At 53.3% G+C, this 19,337-nt stretch overlaps 1 protein-coding gene across 3 annotated transcripts in view; it reads left to right on the forward strand.

Moving 5' to 3' along the window:
• TTC28 (tetratricopeptide repeat domain 28) overlaps window positions 1-18,611 on the forward strand; it is a 477,930-nt gene extending 459,319 nt beyond the window's left edge. For 2 of the 3 annotated variants that reach the window (XM_032471879.1, XM_032471881.1), the window contains 8 exons: window positions 1,906-2,626; window positions 4,117-4,241; window positions 6,355-6,586; window positions 7,198-7,274; window positions 8,779-8,802; window positions 9,454-9,583; window positions 11,928-12,035; window positions 13,185-18,611. In XM_032471879.1, the coding sequence (XP_032327770.1) occupies window positions 1,906-2,626; window positions 4,117-4,241; window positions 6,355-6,586; window positions 7,198-7,274; window positions 8,779-8,802; window positions 9,454-9,583; window positions 11,928-12,035; window positions 13,185-14,803 (3,036 nt within the window). In that variant the 3' untranslated portion in view covers window positions 14,804-18,611. The remainder of the gene's footprint in view (window positions 1-1,905; window positions 2,627-4,116; window positions 4,242-6,354; window positions 6,587-7,197; window positions 7,275-8,778; window positions 8,803-9,453; window positions 9,584-11,927; window positions 12,036-13,184) is intronic. The other variant, XM_032471880.1, reaches the window with a different exon arrangement.
• The last annotated feature ends 726 nt before the right edge of the window (window positions 18,612-19,337 follow it).

The following is a 19,337-nucleotide window of genomic DNA, read 5'->3' on the forward strand; positions in this document are numbered from 1 at the left end:
CCTGGCCAGGCTGGGCCCCCTGCAGGAGAGGATGTGGACTCTGCAAAGTGTGGGCTTTATAGTCTGTCGCAGGTGGGCCGACTTTGGAGTAGATCTGTCTGAAGGTGGGGGCAGCCCTCCGGACCCTGACAATTCGCTGCTACCCCCGGGAGCCACACTGTGTGTCATGTCCCTCTACATTTCTTTGCTGTGACATCAGGGTTGGGAGCTACTCACAGCACTAAGTCAGGCTTGAGGCCAGGCCAAGCATCTGAGGAAGCTGGTTACCCCATCCCTCATGAGCCCCATGAGGCTGTGCTCGCCCCCTCCAGGCTGACCGTGGACTGAGCCGAGGGGCTGCAGGCAGGGAGGGCCGACAGATAAGATTAGTGTCAAGTGGAAGAGAATCCCACAGGCTGACAAAGATCCGAGAGCAAGTGGGGCTTTCAGGAGACAGGAGGGGACTTGGGTCTGGTTCAGCGGAAGTCAGAATGGGCATGTCTGTGGAACTCAAGAGAGTGACACTGGGCCATCTGCAGGGCAGGGCTTGCCCACAGCCGTTGCCGGCCCTGCCCACCTGACTAGGGAGCCTTCTGAGCTGACCCGAACCCTCTTCCCTTTTCTAAACTTGTCCAGAGACCCTGAAACCCTGGCTTCCTTCTACCCGCCCCCCTGCCACCTCCTGCAGCATCCTCGCTGCCCCAGTGCGGGGCTGTCTCCCCTCCGGGGGCCTGAACTGCTCCATCCTTGAGGTGACGATGCCCTCAAGCTGCCCGCTGCTCTTAGCGCCCTCAGACCCCAGCAGGGCTCGGTCACAGGCCCTTTCACAGAGTGAGGGCGTGTCAGCTGGTTTAAGGACCTCAGACCCCCGGCCCGGGGTGCTGGTGGCCCCCAAGGGACCTGCCTCAACCTCCGCTGACCTTGGTCATTGGCTGGGTTGCAGTTGGGTCAGCGTCTGCTCACGGGTTTTGGAGCTCTGCGTTAGGGCTGCTTTAGTTACCAAATCATATTCCTCATGGGAAAGAATCAGTTCAAAGTGAAAGAAATGATTTTCTCCAAGTTTTTCTTGTGTCCATGGTTGACTGAGCCCCAGATGTGAGCATGCTGTGTGCGGGCCCACACGGAGGACCGCCAGGAGCGCCCCGGGAAGTGGCGGGAGCGGCCTGTGGATGCGACAGCAAGCCGCCGTCTGCTCACGTAACCAGGGCTGGAGGGTGCCGTCTCCTGACTCGCACCCAATAGGCTTCTCTTCTGCAGAGTTTAAGGCATCACCAGGTGGAGACACCAAAAAGTTATTTTGCGATAATTTGATACTTGCTGTTTCTCAAAAAGCATCAAAAAGCACTGGGGAAAATCAGAACTTTGTTGGGTTTCTTTATGCTGACTTCACATCAGTGCTGCTGTTCCTCTGCGGCAGGTGGAGTGGGAAGGAACGCCTGCCTTTTCAGCCTGTAGTGCCTCTAAGGACTGGATTTGGCCCTGCTCCCCTGAGCGTGATGTGCTTTTTGCACTTTAAACAGTCACCCCTCAAAGCTCCTGACACATCAGGAGTGGGTTCCCTCTCATTTAGGGGCTCACAGGGGGTCTGTGGGAGAAGGATGTGGGGCAGGCGACACAGCCCCTCCCTCCCACAGGCCGTCCTGTCGATGCTCCTCCCCCGGCCCGCCCGGGCCTGATGAGCAGGAAGGGTTCTTCCTGCCACCTAGTCCTGATTATTTTCAAGAGCTTGTCACAGCAGCTGTGATTCTCAGTAAGACGTGCACCTGTGTCAGAAAGGTGTGAAAAGCAGAGTGAACGAGGTTTGGGGAGAACAGGCAGAGCCACGCTGGACCCGGGGCTGCAGAGAGCTGGCCGTCCCCACGCTCGGCTGCTGGGCAGCCTGGCTGCTGACTGATGGCTGGTCTGCTGTCTCCCCTCCCCTCCCAGTCTCACCTGAGGAAGAACCCGCCCACGTTCTCCAGCTCCACATCCATGGCGGCCGTGGTGGGCAATCCCAAGCTCCCGTCAGCAGTGATGGACAGGTGGCTGTGGGGCCCGATGCCCTCGGCTGAGGAGGAAGCCTACATGGTGGCAGAGCTGCTGGGCTGCCAGCCCCTGGTGGGCAGTGTGGCCACCAAAGAGCGGGTCATGAGTGCCCTGACCCAGGCTGAGTGCGTCCACTTCGCCACTCACATCTCTTGGAAACTGTCGGCCTTGGTCCTCACACCCAGTGTGGACGGCAATCCCGCCGGCAGCAAGAGCTCCTTCGGCCACCCCTACACGATCCCCGAGTCCCTGCGGGTGCAGGACGACGCCAGCGACGGGGAGAGCCTCTCGGACTGCCCACCGCTGCAGGAGCTGCTGCTCACGGCCGCTGACGTCCTGGACCTGCGGCTGCCCGTGAAGCTGGTGGTCCTCGGCTCATCCCAGGAGTCCAACAGCAAAGTCACAGCCGACGGGGTCATCGCACTGACACGGGCCTTCCTGGCGGCTGGCACACAGTGTGTCCTCGTGTCTCTGTGGCCTGTGCCTGTGGCCGCTTCCAAGATGTTCCTGCATGCCCTGTACTCGTCCCTGCTGAATGGCCTGAAGGCCAGTGCGGCCCTGGGCGAGGCCATGAAGGTGGTGCAGAGCAGCAAGGCCTTCTCGCACCCCTCCAACTGGGCAGGTAGGAGCTCGGGCCATAGGTCGAGCGCCTGGGGGGCGGTCCTCACAGCCCCGGGTTGGGGTAGGGAGGGTGGGGCCGGCCCTGGCGAGGGCAGTGTGGAGATTAAGGGAGAGCACCTTGCTGGCTGGGACTCTTGCCTGCTGCCAGGTCAGTCTCGTGTTACACAAATATTAAAGTAGTCTTTCAACAGCGAGCAGCAGAACGGTTTGCGTGTGTCAGGCTCCCCTGATGTGTGTGCTGGGAGGCCCCTCAGGTGAAATCCCAAACCATAGGAGGGAGAGGTCAGTGCGGTAGAAAGACCCTGGATTCGGTCATTGGAGGACTCGAGTAAGATCGGGATCCATGTCAGGCTGTGTGGCCCGAGACAGGTTACTTACCCTCTCTGTGTCCTCGGTGCTAACAAGGGGATGGTGGTGGCTCCTTGTATGAGGAGCGGGCTGGACGTCTTGTGCTGTGTGAGGAGGGCTGGCAGCTCAGGGCAGCGTAAGGGGCTGGGAGTGAAGGGGGCATGGTCCCCTGCCACTGCCGGGAGATGCAGAAATCAGTTGGGGTTCCCATGATCATTTTCAGCAAATGTCTGTTTCGTATCCATTCATGGCAGTCAGCAGGGGCTGAGCTGCATGTGGTACCACAGAACGTTATGCAGGGTCTGGGGGGGACCCAGCCCAAGTGCTTGGCCATTTAGTCCTGTCAGGACTGCCTCCCCATCTTCCTGATGTGTTCATGGACGTGGTATTTCTGTCATTGTTTAGTTTCGGTGACAATACAAAAGCCATCTGTTCTGGGGAAAGTGATGTTTAATGATGCTGCCTTGTTACCCTTAAAACAGCCTTGCCTCATTCATTCTTAGAAAACCCTTTCCCTCCATTACTTGGGGGCAGGTTGGTCCTAAAGTTGCTCGGTGGAGACTGTACCACCGTGCCTCCCCCCGGGCCTGCTGATGGAGTGGGTGCTGGGAAAGGAAGCCGGGGGGCAGGAGGGAGGGGTGGGACCCAGGCAGATGGATGTGTGGCTCCTTCCCAGCCCCGACTCTGTTGGCTCAGGTGCTGCCTCCTGTCCCCTCGTCTGATGGCCCCAAGGAGTCAAGCACACCTGCCCCTCCATCCCTGGGCTCGTTCTAGACACAGATGAATTTAGGAAAAACAAGGGAGGTCATTTCCCAGGATGCTGGCCAAGCCAGGGAAGGGCCCCGGAGGCCACACAGCCTGTTCCTGCCCTCACTCACTGCGCCGCAGGAAAGCAGAGGCATTTTCCTGAGCCACTGTCACAGTGAAACAGCACCATCCACTTACTGAGCAATTAAACAGTATCAACTCTTAAAAGGGAGGGGACAGATGGGTACCAAACTGCTCCCAGTGAGTGAGATGCCCCAGTCTAGCCTGTGGAGCAGCTGTGCTGGGCGGGCCCCTCTTCCTGCAACAAATGAGCTAGAGAGGCCAGGCCAGGACTGGGCGAGGGTGGCTCTGAGGTGCCGTCCATGCTCCCCACAGGGTTCCTGCTCATCGGGAGCGACGTGAAGCTCAACAGCCCCTCCTCGCTCATCGGCCAGGCCCTCACAGAGATCCTCCAGCACCCGGAGCGAGCGCGGGACGCCCTGCGAGTGCTGCTGCACCTGGTAAGGGGCCCCCGGAGACACCAGGGGGGCAGGGTGAGGCTGGAGGGTTTCCACAGCACCAGGGGCATGAGCAGGTGGAGGGAAACTGTCCCCTGGGGCTGTGGGCACAGCCAGTCATTATGTGTGATGGGGACGTGTGTGCTGTCACACTGACGGCTGTGGCCATCCTTGCCAGACCTGGGGGGGGGGGCAGCCGAGGAGGACCTGGAGCAGGGCCTCGCCACAGCCACCTCCGGCCACATGGCTTTGGGCAAGTCAGCTTGGCTCTCTGAGCCTCAACTTCTGGTGTGGAAGCGGGGATGAGACGTTCCCTTTTCAAGGTTATCGTGAGAATTAGAGAAAAGGCGAGAATAGGGTCCTGGTAGCTGAGAGCTGGTATTCTATGATCAGATGACACCAGGCTTACCCTAAACTCAGTTGGAAGAAGAGTCCAAGCCTGACCCTCCCCTTGGCGGAGCTGCGACGGGAGTATAATCAGAGCCCCCACGCCTCTGTCTGCAGGATGTAGGGCTACAAGTCAAGCTGGTTCCAACCTTCCACCTTGATAACCTGAAGGCAGTTTCGAACGATTTAGAACTCTTGGCCTCCTTGGAGTTCTGTGCCAGGAAGACCAGCTCAGTCCCAGCCCAGGCCTGGGCAGCAAGGGTGGACAGCCCATGCCACCTAAGCTCTTTCCAAACCTAAGGCAAAGAGCCGCCTGTGGCCACCTCACAGCACAGAGAGGCACTGGGCTCTGCCGGCTTCCAGGTGGGCCTGTCCCCTTGGCCAGGCGAATGCTGCCCACGGGCCTGGGGTGGCAGCTCTCAGAGAGCTCCTGAGAGATCAGTCACAGACATTTCTTAAGCTCAGGTCTGCCTTGAGATTTTCTTAGCCTGAAGGAAATCAGTGTGTGAACAAGGAGAATGCTGGAGCCTGGAACCTCTGACAGCCCCAGGCCAGACGTGAGGACGCCCAGCCACCTGCTGCGGGGTAGACGTGCTCACGTGCTTTGAGAATTTGGGGAGACTTTCTCAACTGATTTTAACCTGTGCCTGGAGATGGCTCAGAGCCTTTAAGTTATTCAGCAGTAGGACACTTCTCAGGTCCCTGTCACCCCCAGAAGTGCCCTCATTCCTTGATGCAGCCCCCAGACCACTTTTCCTGGATGACTGAGTGGCCCTCTCCACGTTTGCTTTCTCCTCCCAGGCCAGGCTGTGGAGCGAGAGCCATGCCTCTCCGCTCCCATTTGGCCAGGGTTTTCTCTTCTTTCTTGGCTTCACCTTCTAGGGTGAGTACAGGGGCCATGGGTCAAGTTCACCAGTCCTCACTTCCTTCTGACTACCCAGTGGACAGTGTCCCCAGGGGCTGTCCAACTGTCTGTCCTGCCCGGGAAGGCTTTTTTCTCCTACCTGTGATGTCAGCCCCCAGCAACCCAGGGTTTTACAGCAAGAAAAGTCCCAGGTGACATCTTGGACAGCTCTCCTTCCCCTCTAGTTACAGCACATGTGCCCCAAGGCAGGTGAGAACTCAGGATGGACTGAGGTTTCCCTTGGAGAGAAAAACAGCCAGGGGAAGGCCTGCAGCTCCAGCAGGTGCTGTGGGTGCTCCTGGGGGGGGGGGGGGGGAGTCAGGTGGCAGTTTCCTGGATGAACGCAGCCCACACGTGCCAGGCCCCGGGTGGGCCTGGGAAAGGTCACTGGATGGGCAGGGGTGTCCCAGGCTGCAGGAAGAAGGGAGTCAGACACACAGGGGACGAGGCCCTGTGGTGGGCACTGCTTGGGGTGTATGTGATGTGTGTGGGGCGGTGAGAGGGGGTATGTCCTAGTGATGGGGAGTGGTCAGTGCAGGGTTTGGGGCAGGCCCCGGGCCAGAGGCTGGTTTTCAGACAAATTGCTTCAGAGTCTGTGGAGGAGAGCTCGGAGCCCAGAGCTGGGTTAAGGGTCTTCTGAGTCACCCAACCCCTCCCTCTGCACACCGCTGCAGTGTCGTGGTCCTCAGGCCTGGGCGCCTAGTGGCAGCAGTCAGCCCTGCACGCTTCATGCAATGGCTTGGTGTTTCCCCAAAGCCACCTGGAGAGAAACCAGGGCTGAAACTGCCCCGAGTAGAGCAGCACCTCACACCCTCTCCCTTCCAGGTGGAGAAGTCCCTGCAGCGCATTCAGAACGGGCAGCGCAATGCCATGTACACGTCCCAGCAGAGTGTGGAGAACAAGGTGGGCGGCATCCCCGGCTGGCAGGCCCTCCTCACCGCCGTGGGCTTCCGGCTGGACCCCCCAGCCAGTGGCCTGCCGGCAGCCGTCTTCTTCCCAACCTCCGACCCCGGTGACCGGCTCCAGCAGTGCAGCAGCACCATCCAGTCCCTGCTGGGTAAGCCTCGGGCAGGGCTGGGACGGAGGGACTGGCTGACAGCACAAGCAGGGTGGTGGTCGGCTGTGGTCCTGCCGGCTCTCATACGTGGGAGTGAGGGGGGCAGGGGAGACACCAGGGAGGCCCAGACACAGACTCCCCGACTTGGGGAGGAGTGTGCTTGTCCTGCCTCACTCTCCCGTCTGTAACGGGAACACACCCTCTGCCCCAGCTCTGCCTCCTGGGGTGCTGAGAGGTCATGCCGGGCAAGCCAGCTATTACTGTTCCACCAGCAGCTTCAGATCTGATGGAGCCGTGCAGCTGACCCCAGGGTGAAGCAGGTGCAGGTGCTCAGGGTTGCCTTTTGTGCTTCACTCAGAAGGGGTGATGCTGCCTGAGCAGCTGAGGCCGGGTCCTGCAGTGTGACCACGCACCTGGAGGACAGCACAGGGCTGGGACTGGCCTCTGCCTCCACCTGCCTTTCTCGGAGACCCTCCACTCTTCCCGAGTCAGACACGAACACACGTCTGAAAATGCCAGTGCTGAGCACTTGGGGCTCTTTTCCTGGGAAGGCACAGGACTGTGGGTGCTGAGGCGCCCTAGATAAAGCTTGCCTTCTCCTCTTGCATTAGGTCTGCCCAACCCTGCCCTCCAAGCCCTCTGCAAGCTCATCACTGCCTCGGAGACAGGCGAGCAGCTCATCAGCCGGGTGAGTCAGGCCAGGCGAGCTGCGGCCAGGCCTGGGGGCTGCGCCGAGGTGGGAAGACAGAGTGATTTGGCCCCAAGTAGGAACCTGCACGTGATGCGTCTCATTGCTTTTTTTCAGCCTTAGTGATTAGAAGGAAAAGGCAAGGGCTGGGAGAACGGTCCTCCCCGCAGCTGCAGGCCTGGAAGAGCAAGTTCTCGCACTGTCCCCTCTGGGCGCTGAGTCCCAAGAGTACTAGGGCCCTCAGAGGATGCTTGTGGGACCCCGGTCACCTGGGCCCTCAGGGCATGTCCTGAACTCTCCATCCAGGGCCCCCCACCCTGCATCAGGCTGCACAGCCCCAGCCGCCGTCTCTTCTGCTGGCTGACAAGTGCCACGGTGTAGGGCCAGCCCATCTGGACGGCTACGGGTGTTCCAATACTTACTCTCAGGTCAGAGTATGATCCCTGCTTGAAACAAAACAGCCACTGAGGCACAGCAGTGAGCACAAAGTCAATTCTCATGAAAGATACTGCTTGGCCGGTATTTTAAAATGTACTTTCTTTTAAGAAAATGTAGAGCTAATTCAGAGAATTGGAGGACTCTAACTCATAGTATCATGTAGGCCCTTCCAACCTGGCCTCACACCTTCAGTTCCTACTGGCCAGCGAGGGCCTGGAACAAGCCCCAGGGTGAAGGCCACGCATCAGAGACCTGGCTACAGCGGCAACACCTGAAGCACAGAGTAGTTTTCTCTGGTCATCTTGGAGTGTGATAACTTGAAAAATAGATTATTCGATATTTATTGGCAAATTTCCTTTTAAGCAGAACTATTTCTATGTGGAAATAAAGCTGCTCCATCTAGGATTGACCTCTTAAAATCAGAGTGGTGCCTGGAGCCACCCCCACCTGCGGTGGTTTCCGGCCTGCTTTTGGAACATAGCTCACTGACTCGGCCCCTCCACTGAGTGTCTCACTTTGTAATGAGTGTTACATGTGCTTGTTGAATAGAAGCAGGAAGACACTTAAACATCCTGAACCCAGGAGGGCTAGAAGCCTGTGCTTTACAAAAAGAAAAAACTAAAATTGCATTTGCAGGGCAAAGCTGAGAGTCCAGAAAGCCAGTCGCTTTAATTCCTTGCTTGTAGTGGCGACACAGGGACTTTGGCAGGGAAGCGTCCTGGCCGCCCCTGGTGGCTGGTGGGCATTTCCGAGTCACTCTGGAACCAGAGACTTTGCTTTCCAGAGTGGCCTGTACGCCTGCTGTGCCCCTTCCCCTCTCCCAGCCGCCCCTGAGCCCGAGTCCCCCCACCCCCACCCCGAGAGCGTCTGGCCTGGGTGTGGCTGTCCGTTTTCCTGTGTGTCCTGCTGACTCTCGCTCCTCTCCCCCCGGGTCAGAGCCGTGGGCCTGGTGTGGCGCCTCCTACAGCAGTGATCAGCTTGTGCTGCATAACAACCTGTGCTTGAGTCTAAACTCTCTTCTTTCTCTCTCTTTTTCTTTCTTTTTCTTAAAATCTGCTGGCCGAAGGCTGTTAAAAATATGGTTGGAATGGTGAGTACCACTTTGAGTAGCACTGTCGTCAGGTGAGCCCCTGCACCCGCCCACCCCGAGGTCCCCCGGCACTGCGGTCTCACAGGCACGCAGGCCGGGGGCCATGCCGCTGGCTCAGGCGGTCTGCCCCCTCCTCTGCTCTGCTCCCTTTCCTGCTCCACCCTTCTTGTGTTCTTGGTTTGAGCTTTCAAGTTCCCTCAGAACAGCAGGGAAGAAGTGACTTTAAGTGAGCAACACACTGAACCCACACAAGGCCCTGGTGGAGTTCCCACACTCGGCAGGTTATGTGTCTTCTTCCTTGAGTGCTGAGGCTCCGGGATGTAGTGTGGGAGTCCCCTCACCATCTACCTCGAGCTCATAAAGAGGGAGGCGACGGTGCTATACCCCACCCCTCTCCTCGTCCCCGAGCCCCTCCTGCGCTCAGAGCCCTGTGGCCAGTGATCGAGGGAAGAGGCGGGAGGCAGAAACCCTGACTGTGAGCCGCCGACAGAGGACAACAGGACAGCAGGCATAAAGGCACTGTGAAAAGAATTTCAGATGCTGCCCCCATGTAAGGTCGTTAGAAATGACAAGAACAGGTGACACAGGAAAAACTTAGGGACAAATCGTGGGGGGCCGGACGCAGCGGGCGCTGACGCTCTCCCCACTCAGCTCCACCAGGTGCTGGTCCAGCTGCAGGCCAGTGAGAAGGAGCAGGACTTCACATCGGCCCCCATTCAGGTCTCCATCAGCGTCCAGCTGTGGCGGCTCCCGGGATGTCATGAGTTCCTAGCGGCTCTAGGTAGGACAGAGCGTCCTTCACTTAATTGGCTTCTTCTGTTCCATTTTTTTAAAGTGCTCTTTTCTCCTAGTTTCTGTTGAGTGAAGTTGGTAAGCTCTTAGGGGTCTTAGTGTTTATTACTTACAAATCGTTTATGCAAAGACTCTATTGTTAGCAGTTTCCAAAATGTCCTTCCAGCTGCCCCATCTCTCCTACATTATGGTTTGTCTCCCACCTGCAGGCATCACTGAGATGAATCTGCTAGATTCCAATATTGTTGGGAGTCATGCCATGAAGTCATAAAACAATGATTTAACATTGGTCTCTATCCCTGGCTCCTGGAACTTGGCAGAAAAAAATACAATTGAAACCACCTTTGACTTGACTGTAGGGACCTAGAAGTGCACATTCCAGGATCCTTGTTCAGTGCGGGACACTCGCTTCTCAACACTGTAACACAGCTGAAGCAGCTCCTGACACAATAGCTACTTTTTTTCTTTTCTTTTTTACCACAAGTACATTTGTTGATAAAACTGCCTCAAGAGGTTTTAAGCGGCTCCTCCTGCCTCACTTAAGTGCCTGTGTGACTTGCTGAGGAGCTATTCACTCTACAAGCCTTTTTTGGAACACCTGTTATGTGCCGGGCAATGTTCCAGGCACTGGGGATGCAGCAGTGAATGAAGGACAAAAGGTCCTACCCTCAGAGTTTTCATTCTAGTGAGGAAGACAGACAGACACAGAAAGGACCTAATCGAAGGGGGGCACCCCAGAAGGTGAGGAAGCAGCGTCAAGGACAAAGACATCAGGGTCACAGTGATTGGCTGGAGGGGTCAGGGCAGGGAGCCAGGCGGGCCCTGAACGCCTGTGGATGGTTTTCAGGATGAAAGAGCCAGGCAGAGGGAAGAGCCATCGAAGAGCATGAGGCCTGTGCAGGCGTGCGGATGGGCTGTCTGACGCCCCTGGGCCGGGGTGTCACTGGTGCTCTCTGGTGTTAGGATCACGGGCGATTTTCACGGACGCTCTTCTCTGTCCTTTCCGAATCCCAGTGATAGTCGAGGGGCAAGGCGGGGTGAACATACTTAGACTGTGGAGGAGACGCACCCCCTTCCAGCCTTCAGCCGTCATAACCCATCACGGAGCTGCTGGTTATTTAGAGAACTCAGTTCTATTGGAGCAGCCCATTCAAACAGGTTTCATAAAGTAAACATTTCTAACTAAAATATTACATTTATATTATTTGTTATTTGTTTTCTAAAAGCTGAGTTCTCTGAGACCTTCCTGTTGTTTTCAGGCACCATTTTTGAGTTCACAGGGGAAAATGTCCCACAGCAATGAGAATGCTGAGCGGCCTCTCTAGTGAACCTAATTCCCAAAGGAATGGTGGTGTCAGACCAACATCAGAATTATATGAATAAAAAAGACAGAGTTCTCCTTTGATGACTACACCCCGTCATGCACTGAGTATCATAGGTCCCTGTCATTGGAACACTGAGGTCAGAGGAGGGAAAGGGCCTGGGATCACAGTAGCCTTCCTGGGCCTCTGACCGCCCCCCACCCCAGCTGTCAGCACTGAGTGTCTGTACTGTTTCAAGCCGAGCTCCGTGATCCAGGGAGACCCTACCTTCTTGCTTGGTGATCCTGTCTGTGGCCACAGCGTCTGTGTTGGGCGTCTTCCTCCTGCACCCCTCCCAGGAGACGTGCCGGGTGCCTCTGTGATGGCTCCTGATTAGTCCAAGTGCTGTGGCAACAGCTCGTTAGGCACCTCCTGCCCTTTGCTGTGCGGGCGCCATGACTCACCAAAACCACTGTCAGACTCAGGAGCAGCCCCCTGGGCCCTGGCAGAGCAAAGTGCCGTCCCTGCAGAGTGGTTCAGCCAAGAAAGCAGGTGCTGCCGTGCTAGACACAGCTCATGACAGAGCCCTTGGTGGCAAACACTGACCACACGTGGAGACACTGTCCTTGCCCCTGAGCAGCTTCCACCTTCCCTGCACCAGCTTTAAATACTGGACCCAGTGTTTGTCCCGGACAGTCTTCTTTAAGTGGACTGTTCTGCAAAAGAATGGAGACAAGTGTTAATGAGCCTAATTCCCACCCTCATCTCCAGAGAATGCAGTTCAGGGCGAGAGAGCAGCCAGCGCTCAAGGGACAGAGGGGAGCCAGGCTGGGTGGCCTGCACAAGGAACAAGTGTGAAGGGCTAGGGGCGCGGCCCTGATGTCCGCGGGAGTACGTGCAGGCGGGCGGCCCCAGGTGGGGTTTGCTGAGGGGTCTGCAGGGGAGCCCATGGGACTGTATGGCGGCGCTCACCCTTTTCAGATATGGGATCTTCCCTAAGGAAGCAGCTATTCACATTCTTTGTTTCTCCAGGTTTTGATCTCTGTGAAGTTGGTCAGGAGGAAGTAATTCTGAAAACCGGGAAACAGGCCAACCGACGAACCATGCACTTTGCGCTGCAGGCCCTGCTCGCGCTCTTTGGTAAACACTCTGCACGGCGCCGCCCCCGGGGCCACGGGCACAGACCTGACTATGGTTTGGGAAGGGGAAGAATTAAGTGAACAAACATTTTGTGTGTGTTAGGGATTGTCCAAGTAAGCAGAAACTCCCTGCTCTCACGGAATTTTCGATGAACATACGTGTAGTACTAGATGAGGTGCTGCCAAGTGCTCAGAAGATGTGCAGATTAAGGGACCAGGAGATGAGGGTGGTGGGCAGATCCTGGCCTGCGAGGAGGCAATTTTCAGGACCCTGGGGGCAAGCCTGCCTGCCTACCTGCCTGCCTGCCCTTCTCAAAGGGCCGAGTGAGACTACATGCTGGCTCGGCTGGTGGCCAAGGTTTAAGGCAGCCAGCAGGGTCTGCTGATGAATGGTCTGCATCCGACCAGAGAGGGTCAAAGATGATTTCTGGAGCAGCTCCCAGAACGGGACTGCCTTTGCTGAGACCCTGAAAATGGCAGGGTAACAGGTTTGAGTTCCATCTTGGACATGTTCAGTTTTGAAATATCTGCTGGGCACCTTCACAGGCAGCTGATTCACCACGGAGTGATAAATGTGCATACGGGTCGGAGGGGAAGAGGACCTCTTCCTGTGGGCACTCCAAGGGTCAAAGGCTACAGAGATGAGGTGGGGCCTAGGAAGGATCAGTCTGTGAGGGCCGGGTGTGATGGACTGTGCAGACTGAGCAGGGAACTGGATTTGGTGCTGGCCACTGGTGACCTTCACAGGAACTGGGAAGGAAAGCCTGCCTGGAGCCGGTGGAGAGCAGGTGGGCGGGGAGGCCGTGTGGAGAGGCATGTGAGTGACTCCTGAGGAGGTTGCCAGAATGGGGAGCAATGGGGCTATAGCTGGGAGGAGTGGCAGATGTGGGTTTAGGACAGGGGACATCACAGGAGGCCGACATGGGGTCTGGTGAAACGGGTGCCCCTGGGGTGTTTTTGTCCCCTATGTAAGATTTACTTTTTCCAACAAGATTGTTTTTCAAGATTTTTAGATGAATTCAAGTTGTGTATAAGCAGCACTTGCATAATTCTCTGCGAGCTTCTATGCATTTAAGGATGCATGTGAAAGAAAAAATCAAAACCATATATTAATTCTAGCTGCCCTCTGGGCATTTATGTTTTGTCTCAGATTCCACTGAGCTGCCCAAGCGCCTCAGCCTTGACAGCTCATCCTCCCTGGAGTCTCTGGCCTCAGCCCAGTCTGTCTCCAACGCCCTGCCCTTGGGCTACCAGCACCCTCCTTTCTCTCCCACTGGGGCAGAGAGCACAGCCTCTGATGCCATCTCCGTGTACAGCCTGAGCTCCATCGCCTCCTCCATGAGCTTTGTCTCCAAGCCCGAGGGCGGGTCAGAAGGCGGGGGTCCGCGAGGACGGCAGGACTGTAAGACTGCTTACCCCCAGCGATCCACCCTGCCTCGGAGCCAGCTATCCCCCCAGACCCACCCTGCAGGCAGCAAAGACGAAGAAGAATATGAAGGGTTTTCCATCATCAGCACTGAGCCTTTGGCAGCCTACCAAGAAAACAGAAAGGCCCGCTTCTCACCAGATCCCAAACAGTCCCGAGGGGGTACTGCTGGAGGTGTGAGAGTTTCGGTCAGCTCCAAGGGGAGCATAAGCACTCCAAATTCTCCAGTTAAGATGACCCTGATTCCCAGCCCAAACTCACCCTTCCAAAAGGTTGGAAAACTAGCAAGTTCAGATACGGGAGAATCAGATCAGTCTAGCACAGAAACCGACAGTACCGTGAAGTCCCAAGAAGAAAGCAACGCAAAGCTTGATCCACAAGAGCTGGCCCAGAAGATTCTAGAGGAGACACAAAGTCATCTCATTGCAGTGGAGCGTCTTCAGAGGGGCGGCAGTCAAGGCAAGGGTACTAATCCTGAAGATGGCATTTCCATGCCCAATAGTGCAGCCGTCTTCCGAGCGTCAGAAACAAGTGCGTTTAGCCGGCCTGCCCTCTCCCACCAGAAGAGCCAGCCATCGCCGGTGACTGTCAAACCAAAGCCCCCAGCCAGAAGCTCATCCCTACCCAAGGTGAGTTCAGGATACAGCAGCCCCACCACCTCGGAGGTGTCCATCAAAGACAGCCCGAGCCAGCAGAGCGGCCGGCCATCGCCTGGCTCTGACTCCCAGACCTCCCTGACCGACCAGCCTCTCTTTAAGCTGAAGTACCCCAGCTCTCCTTACAGCGCTCACATCTCCAAATCACCAAGGAACATGTCCCCAAGCTCAGGCCACCAGTCTCCTGCTGGTAGTGCACCATCCCCAGCTCTCTCCTATTCCTCAGCTGGTTCTGCTCGCTCGAGTCCGGCTGACGCTCCCGACATAGACAAACTGAAAATGGCAGCCATTGACGAGAAAGTGCAGGCTGTCCACAACCTGAAGATGTTCTGGCAGAGCACACCCCAGCATTCCACGGGACCAATGAAAATATTCAGGGGGACCCCTGGAACGATGACTTCCAAAAGAGATGTCCTCAGTCTATTAAATTTGTCACCTCGGCACAACAAGAAGGAGGAAGGAGTAGACAAGCTGGAACTTAAGGAGCTGTCTTTGCAGCAACATGGAGAAACGCCACAAAAAGCCCCTCCCAACGGACACTGGCACACGGAGACCACCACGCTGAGCACGCTGCCACTGCCTGCCGGCCCTCCTGCCCCAGCTCCCACACGCCCTTTGAGACTTCCTTCTGGAAATGGCTACAAGTTTCTGTCCCCAGGAAGATTTTTTCCTTCCTCCAAATGCTAAAGCATCTTTTATACCCACTGATACTGACTCAGAGTGCAGCGCCTGCCGCCGGATCTTAGCGCTCACTTGGCCTGCTCCTTGTCTGACAGCGGTCACCCCACCGAGGGTGTGCTCTCTGGGCGTGGTGCACCACCATACCCAGATGCCACCACACACACACCAGTGGCTCCTCTGGGACTCTAGGCCAGATTCACCAAAAGCCAGGACTTCTGTGGGGTTGGTACAGGAGGCTCATGGAATTTTCTACACACCTCACCAAATGTTTACCTTTGAACTCCCTGCTTCTCCTCTTTGATGTGATTCTTCAACAGGATTTTTGTACAAAAGTGGTCATGGTTCAGGGGTTGGGAGAGGAAAGGGAACACATATTTTGCTAAGAGGTATATATGCAGTACCTTTTATACACAGAAATACAAATAGAGCTTTTTTAAGGCTTTCAGGTGCTGGTTGGGGATGGGATATATAAAATCTAAGTTGAATTCTACACGAAAGTGTTATTATAGTAGCCAAAAACAGGATACTGGGTTTAAAAATGCCAATGATTTGTACTTAAATTGTAGCAATTTTGGTCTCACAACATTGTAACATCACAGTAACAATGCAATAACTCACTTGGAAATAGAGCTTCCACCTCGAACTCTGCTCCATCAGCTCTACAAACGTCCCTGGGGCCACACTGTCAACCAAACTTGAATTTTTAAAGAAAATTCATGTAACTCTTATCCAGGCATTTTAGAACTATGCAATTGTGATTTAAAATGCAACTTTGTGCTTTTAAAACATTACTGACCTTTTTTGTACATGGATAAACAACTCGGTTTTATTATCAATAGTACTTTGCATTTATAGCTATTATTTTTAAAAGCTCAAACCGTTTTTTAAAATGTCGAATTTTGAATAGTCATCAATAAGCAATTATCAAGTTTGGGGAGGTTGAAATTATTAACAAACAACAACAACAAAAACCCCACAAACCTACAACTAACTAGATTTAACCAGAATCTAGCTTCCAGCTCCTATTTCCCTTTATTACAGCTTCATTTTATTCTCTTTCCCCAACTCCAGGCCTCTGAAACCCCTTCTATCTAAGTCGGTTGCCAGGTTCACACAATCTCAGCACCTATGAGCTGCGTTTGGACCTTCATCTTAGCCGCGACTGGTGGCCCTTGCTCCTGTGGCCCTTTCATGTCCACAGCCTCAGAAACGGGGCCTTCTGCTGAGATACACATCTGAATTATTGCTGAACAGGGAAATAGATATTCCTAAAAGTGCTGTCTTAGGGGAAAAGTGGGAGGACTTTCCCTACAGCTCACTGAAATTACTGCCAGCTGGGATGAGACAAAAGAATAGTCTAGGTAGGAAGAACAATTAACTTATTTTAATAAAGAAAATGAAATACTGAAAATCATGTTTAGTTGGAGAATTCACATAAGCCTTTTTTAGGTAATTCTGAAATTAAAATCCTACCATCCTCACTGTGAGGGTACATCACACAGAGGTGGTCAGCCACTGGGCCTGGGACCAGCAACACAGGGAGCGGACATGAGGGCCTGGCAGGTGGGACACTAACATCAAGACCCCCAGGTGGTTTTTTAGCCTTGGGTAGGATCTCACTTTATGCACAGACACTGACTATTTGCCCTGGTCCTCACTGTACTCTGAAAGGAGGAAAAGATGATATTTATTCAATCTGTGTTACTCTCCTGAGCTACGTCATAGTTTTTTTGTGCTTAACCCAACAGCCATGTTGACAAAAGCAAAGAGTAAGGATGTCACATTCTAACCCTGATCCCAACACTGGAAGAGAAATACTTTATAAAGAAGCAAGCAACTATGAGTTTGTCTTTATGTCTTTTATACATGGTAATAAAAGTACCAGTATAGCGAACAAAAGCCACGTTTATAGCACTGTGCATTTAGCTAGCAAAATCAGGTCCTCAATAACAAGAAATAAACCTCAAAGTAAATTTTTGAATCCATATATAGAGAGTTAGGCCGTTCCTTTCTCAGCAACTCTCAGCCTCTTTCCCAAGTGCCAGGGAGCCCTGGAGGAAAGGCCTGGGGACTGTGCTCTGTCTGTGAGGACGAGGGCGCAGCCCTGTCTGCCCAGCTCTGGGCTCACACCCTCCACCACCCAGACCGCTTCCCATGGCTGCTGAGCCAGCTAGGAGGACTCGTGGACCCTAACCTGGTTTCAGTTCTTACGTACATTTGTTGTTGTAGGTTTCATGTTGAAAAGCCAAATGGAAGATGTGATTTTTTTTTTTTGGTCCTAGATATAAGCTTCAATGAAGGAAAGCAAGGATGATGAAGTAACAGGACCAATCTAAAAATCACTGTGGAGTTGCCCCTACATGTTTACTGTCAGTCTTGGTGTTTTCTATGTAAGTGAAATTGATGTAAAATCAAAGTGAATTTTTCAGGCTACCCTGAAAAAAGTATGCACTTAAAAGTTATGCTGAGATTGTATAATTCACAGATTTCTTTGTACAGATCAGGGGTTGGCAAACGATGACCCATACGCTAAATTTGGTCAGAGGCCTGGTTTTTCACAACCATGAGTGAGGAATGGATTGTACATTTTTACATATTTATATAAGTACCTACATAATATTCTTGATTTTACCTCTTGGTCCACAAAACCTAGAATATCTCTGGCCTTTTAAGAAAAAGTTTGCTGACTCCAGACGTAGATGACAGAAAACACAGTTAGAATAATGTTTTGTTTCTACAATCTAGGGAAAGTGAGTGTCAGGCTGTGGATAGAACTGTCAGGCATGTGTGGGACCTGAGCCATGAGATGGACCCCAATGACTCCTGCACAGTCCTTGGCTCTCGGCCCCACGTGGAAGTAGTCGATGGGTGGGGGTGAAATTTACAAAAATATTTTTCCTCACTGTATGCAGACAGCATTGGATCTATTTCTTTTACAGCTCAGGAACCTGGAACGCCCTGCCCCTACTCTCCTCTATCAGATGCAAATATACTGAATACAAGCAATAAAATCTCCCTCTCCTAGAAGCCTTGGTATGACCACAAAGCAAGGCAGTAGACTCTTGTCTTAATTCTCACCAGCAAACCACTCAACTACTTCAATGATTTTAACTAAGTCAGTAGGCCAAGGTAAAATTAGCTACTAAAGCTTAGATTTTGATGCATATTGGTATGTAGTAAATGAAAAAGTCCTCACCTCCATCTGTTTGAAAAAATTCCTGGTCCACACTGCTGCTTGCTGGGTCTCAGCAGGAGGTGTCCTGCACACACCAGCCCCATCATGCTCTGGTCTGTCCTGGTGCATCTCAGTAGGCGGTCACTGCAGCAGATCCCCAGTACAGTGCCTGTCCTGCCGTTCCACCCCCAACAAGGGAACTTCGTTAGTTTCAGTTCAGGCTGGAAAAAATACCACACGATAATTTGGTTTGTTTTTAGTGAGTTAAGAGAATGTGAAAACTGTATAATTTTCATCATGTATTTCTTCATTTTACCTAAAATAATTGTACATGTGGTTTGTGAACTGGGCCCTTGTTTGTGCCAGATCCTTCAAAGATGGTCCATGTAAGGACACACATGGTCCCTGCCTCAGATGCCTCCCCTACTCGGCACTCATCCCCCTTGTATGCAGTGTTAGCCATCTTTGGCCTATGTGGACTTTTTTTTGTAAATTACACTTTCCAGATGGCATTAAACTTTTTATATTATGAAATTTACCATGTAAAAAGAACTTCATATTTTTATTGAGATTGCTAAGGCACTTGGCCTTCCTTTGTGATTTCAGTGTCTATTAAAGCATGAGCTCCCTTGGTTTTAAGTGCTGTATCTGAGTCAGTTTCTATGCACGTCCCACACTGCCTAGGTTTCTTTGCAGTACACAAAGCGGTCACGTGTCATTAATGAGCACGTGCTCCTGTCTGGAGTTTAGTCCTTAAAATACACTGTAGCCTCACCTTTGCCAGGAGTAGATCCACGGAAAGCACACAGCAGAGGTGCCCCGCACACAGGCTTCTCCAGCCCTGAGCACAGGCACCTGTCAGTGGTGGTGATTTGGGGAGCTAAATGCTTCTGATCTTCTGTGTTGAAGGACAGAAATTCTACAATGTATAAGTGTGTAGACAAACAACATAGGTTTGAACCACGCAGGTCCGCATGCACACAGCTGTTTCCAGTAGTAAATCCTACAGTGCTACACAATCCACGGTGGGCTGAAACTGCAGATGTAGAACCACAGATATGGAGGAACTGTGAGGAATTGTGTATATGGAGGGCAGATAGTAAGTTATATGCAGGTTCAATTGTGCAAAGTTTCGGCACCCTAACCCCCACCTTGTTCAAGGGTCAACTATACTTCAGAAAGGAAAGCAGTCCTACATATGAAAGTCTGAGATGCATGAAGAAATAATGAAGAAATAAAGAACTAGGTAAATGTGAAAAAAAAACCAAATACTGATTGTATAAAAAGAGTAATGTCTCACTTGGGTAGCAAGAAAAATTAAAATATTGGACAATAATATGTAAAATAAAAGTTAAAGTGTTACTT

The sequence above is a fragment of the Camelus ferus genome, chromosome 32 (genome assembly GCF_009834535.1).
Source record: "Camelus ferus isolate YT-003-E chromosome 32, BCGSAC_Cfer_1.0, whole genome shotgun sequence".
Classification (NCBI taxonomy): Eukaryota; Metazoa; Chordata; class Mammalia; order Artiodactyla; family Camelidae; genus Camelus; species Camelus ferus.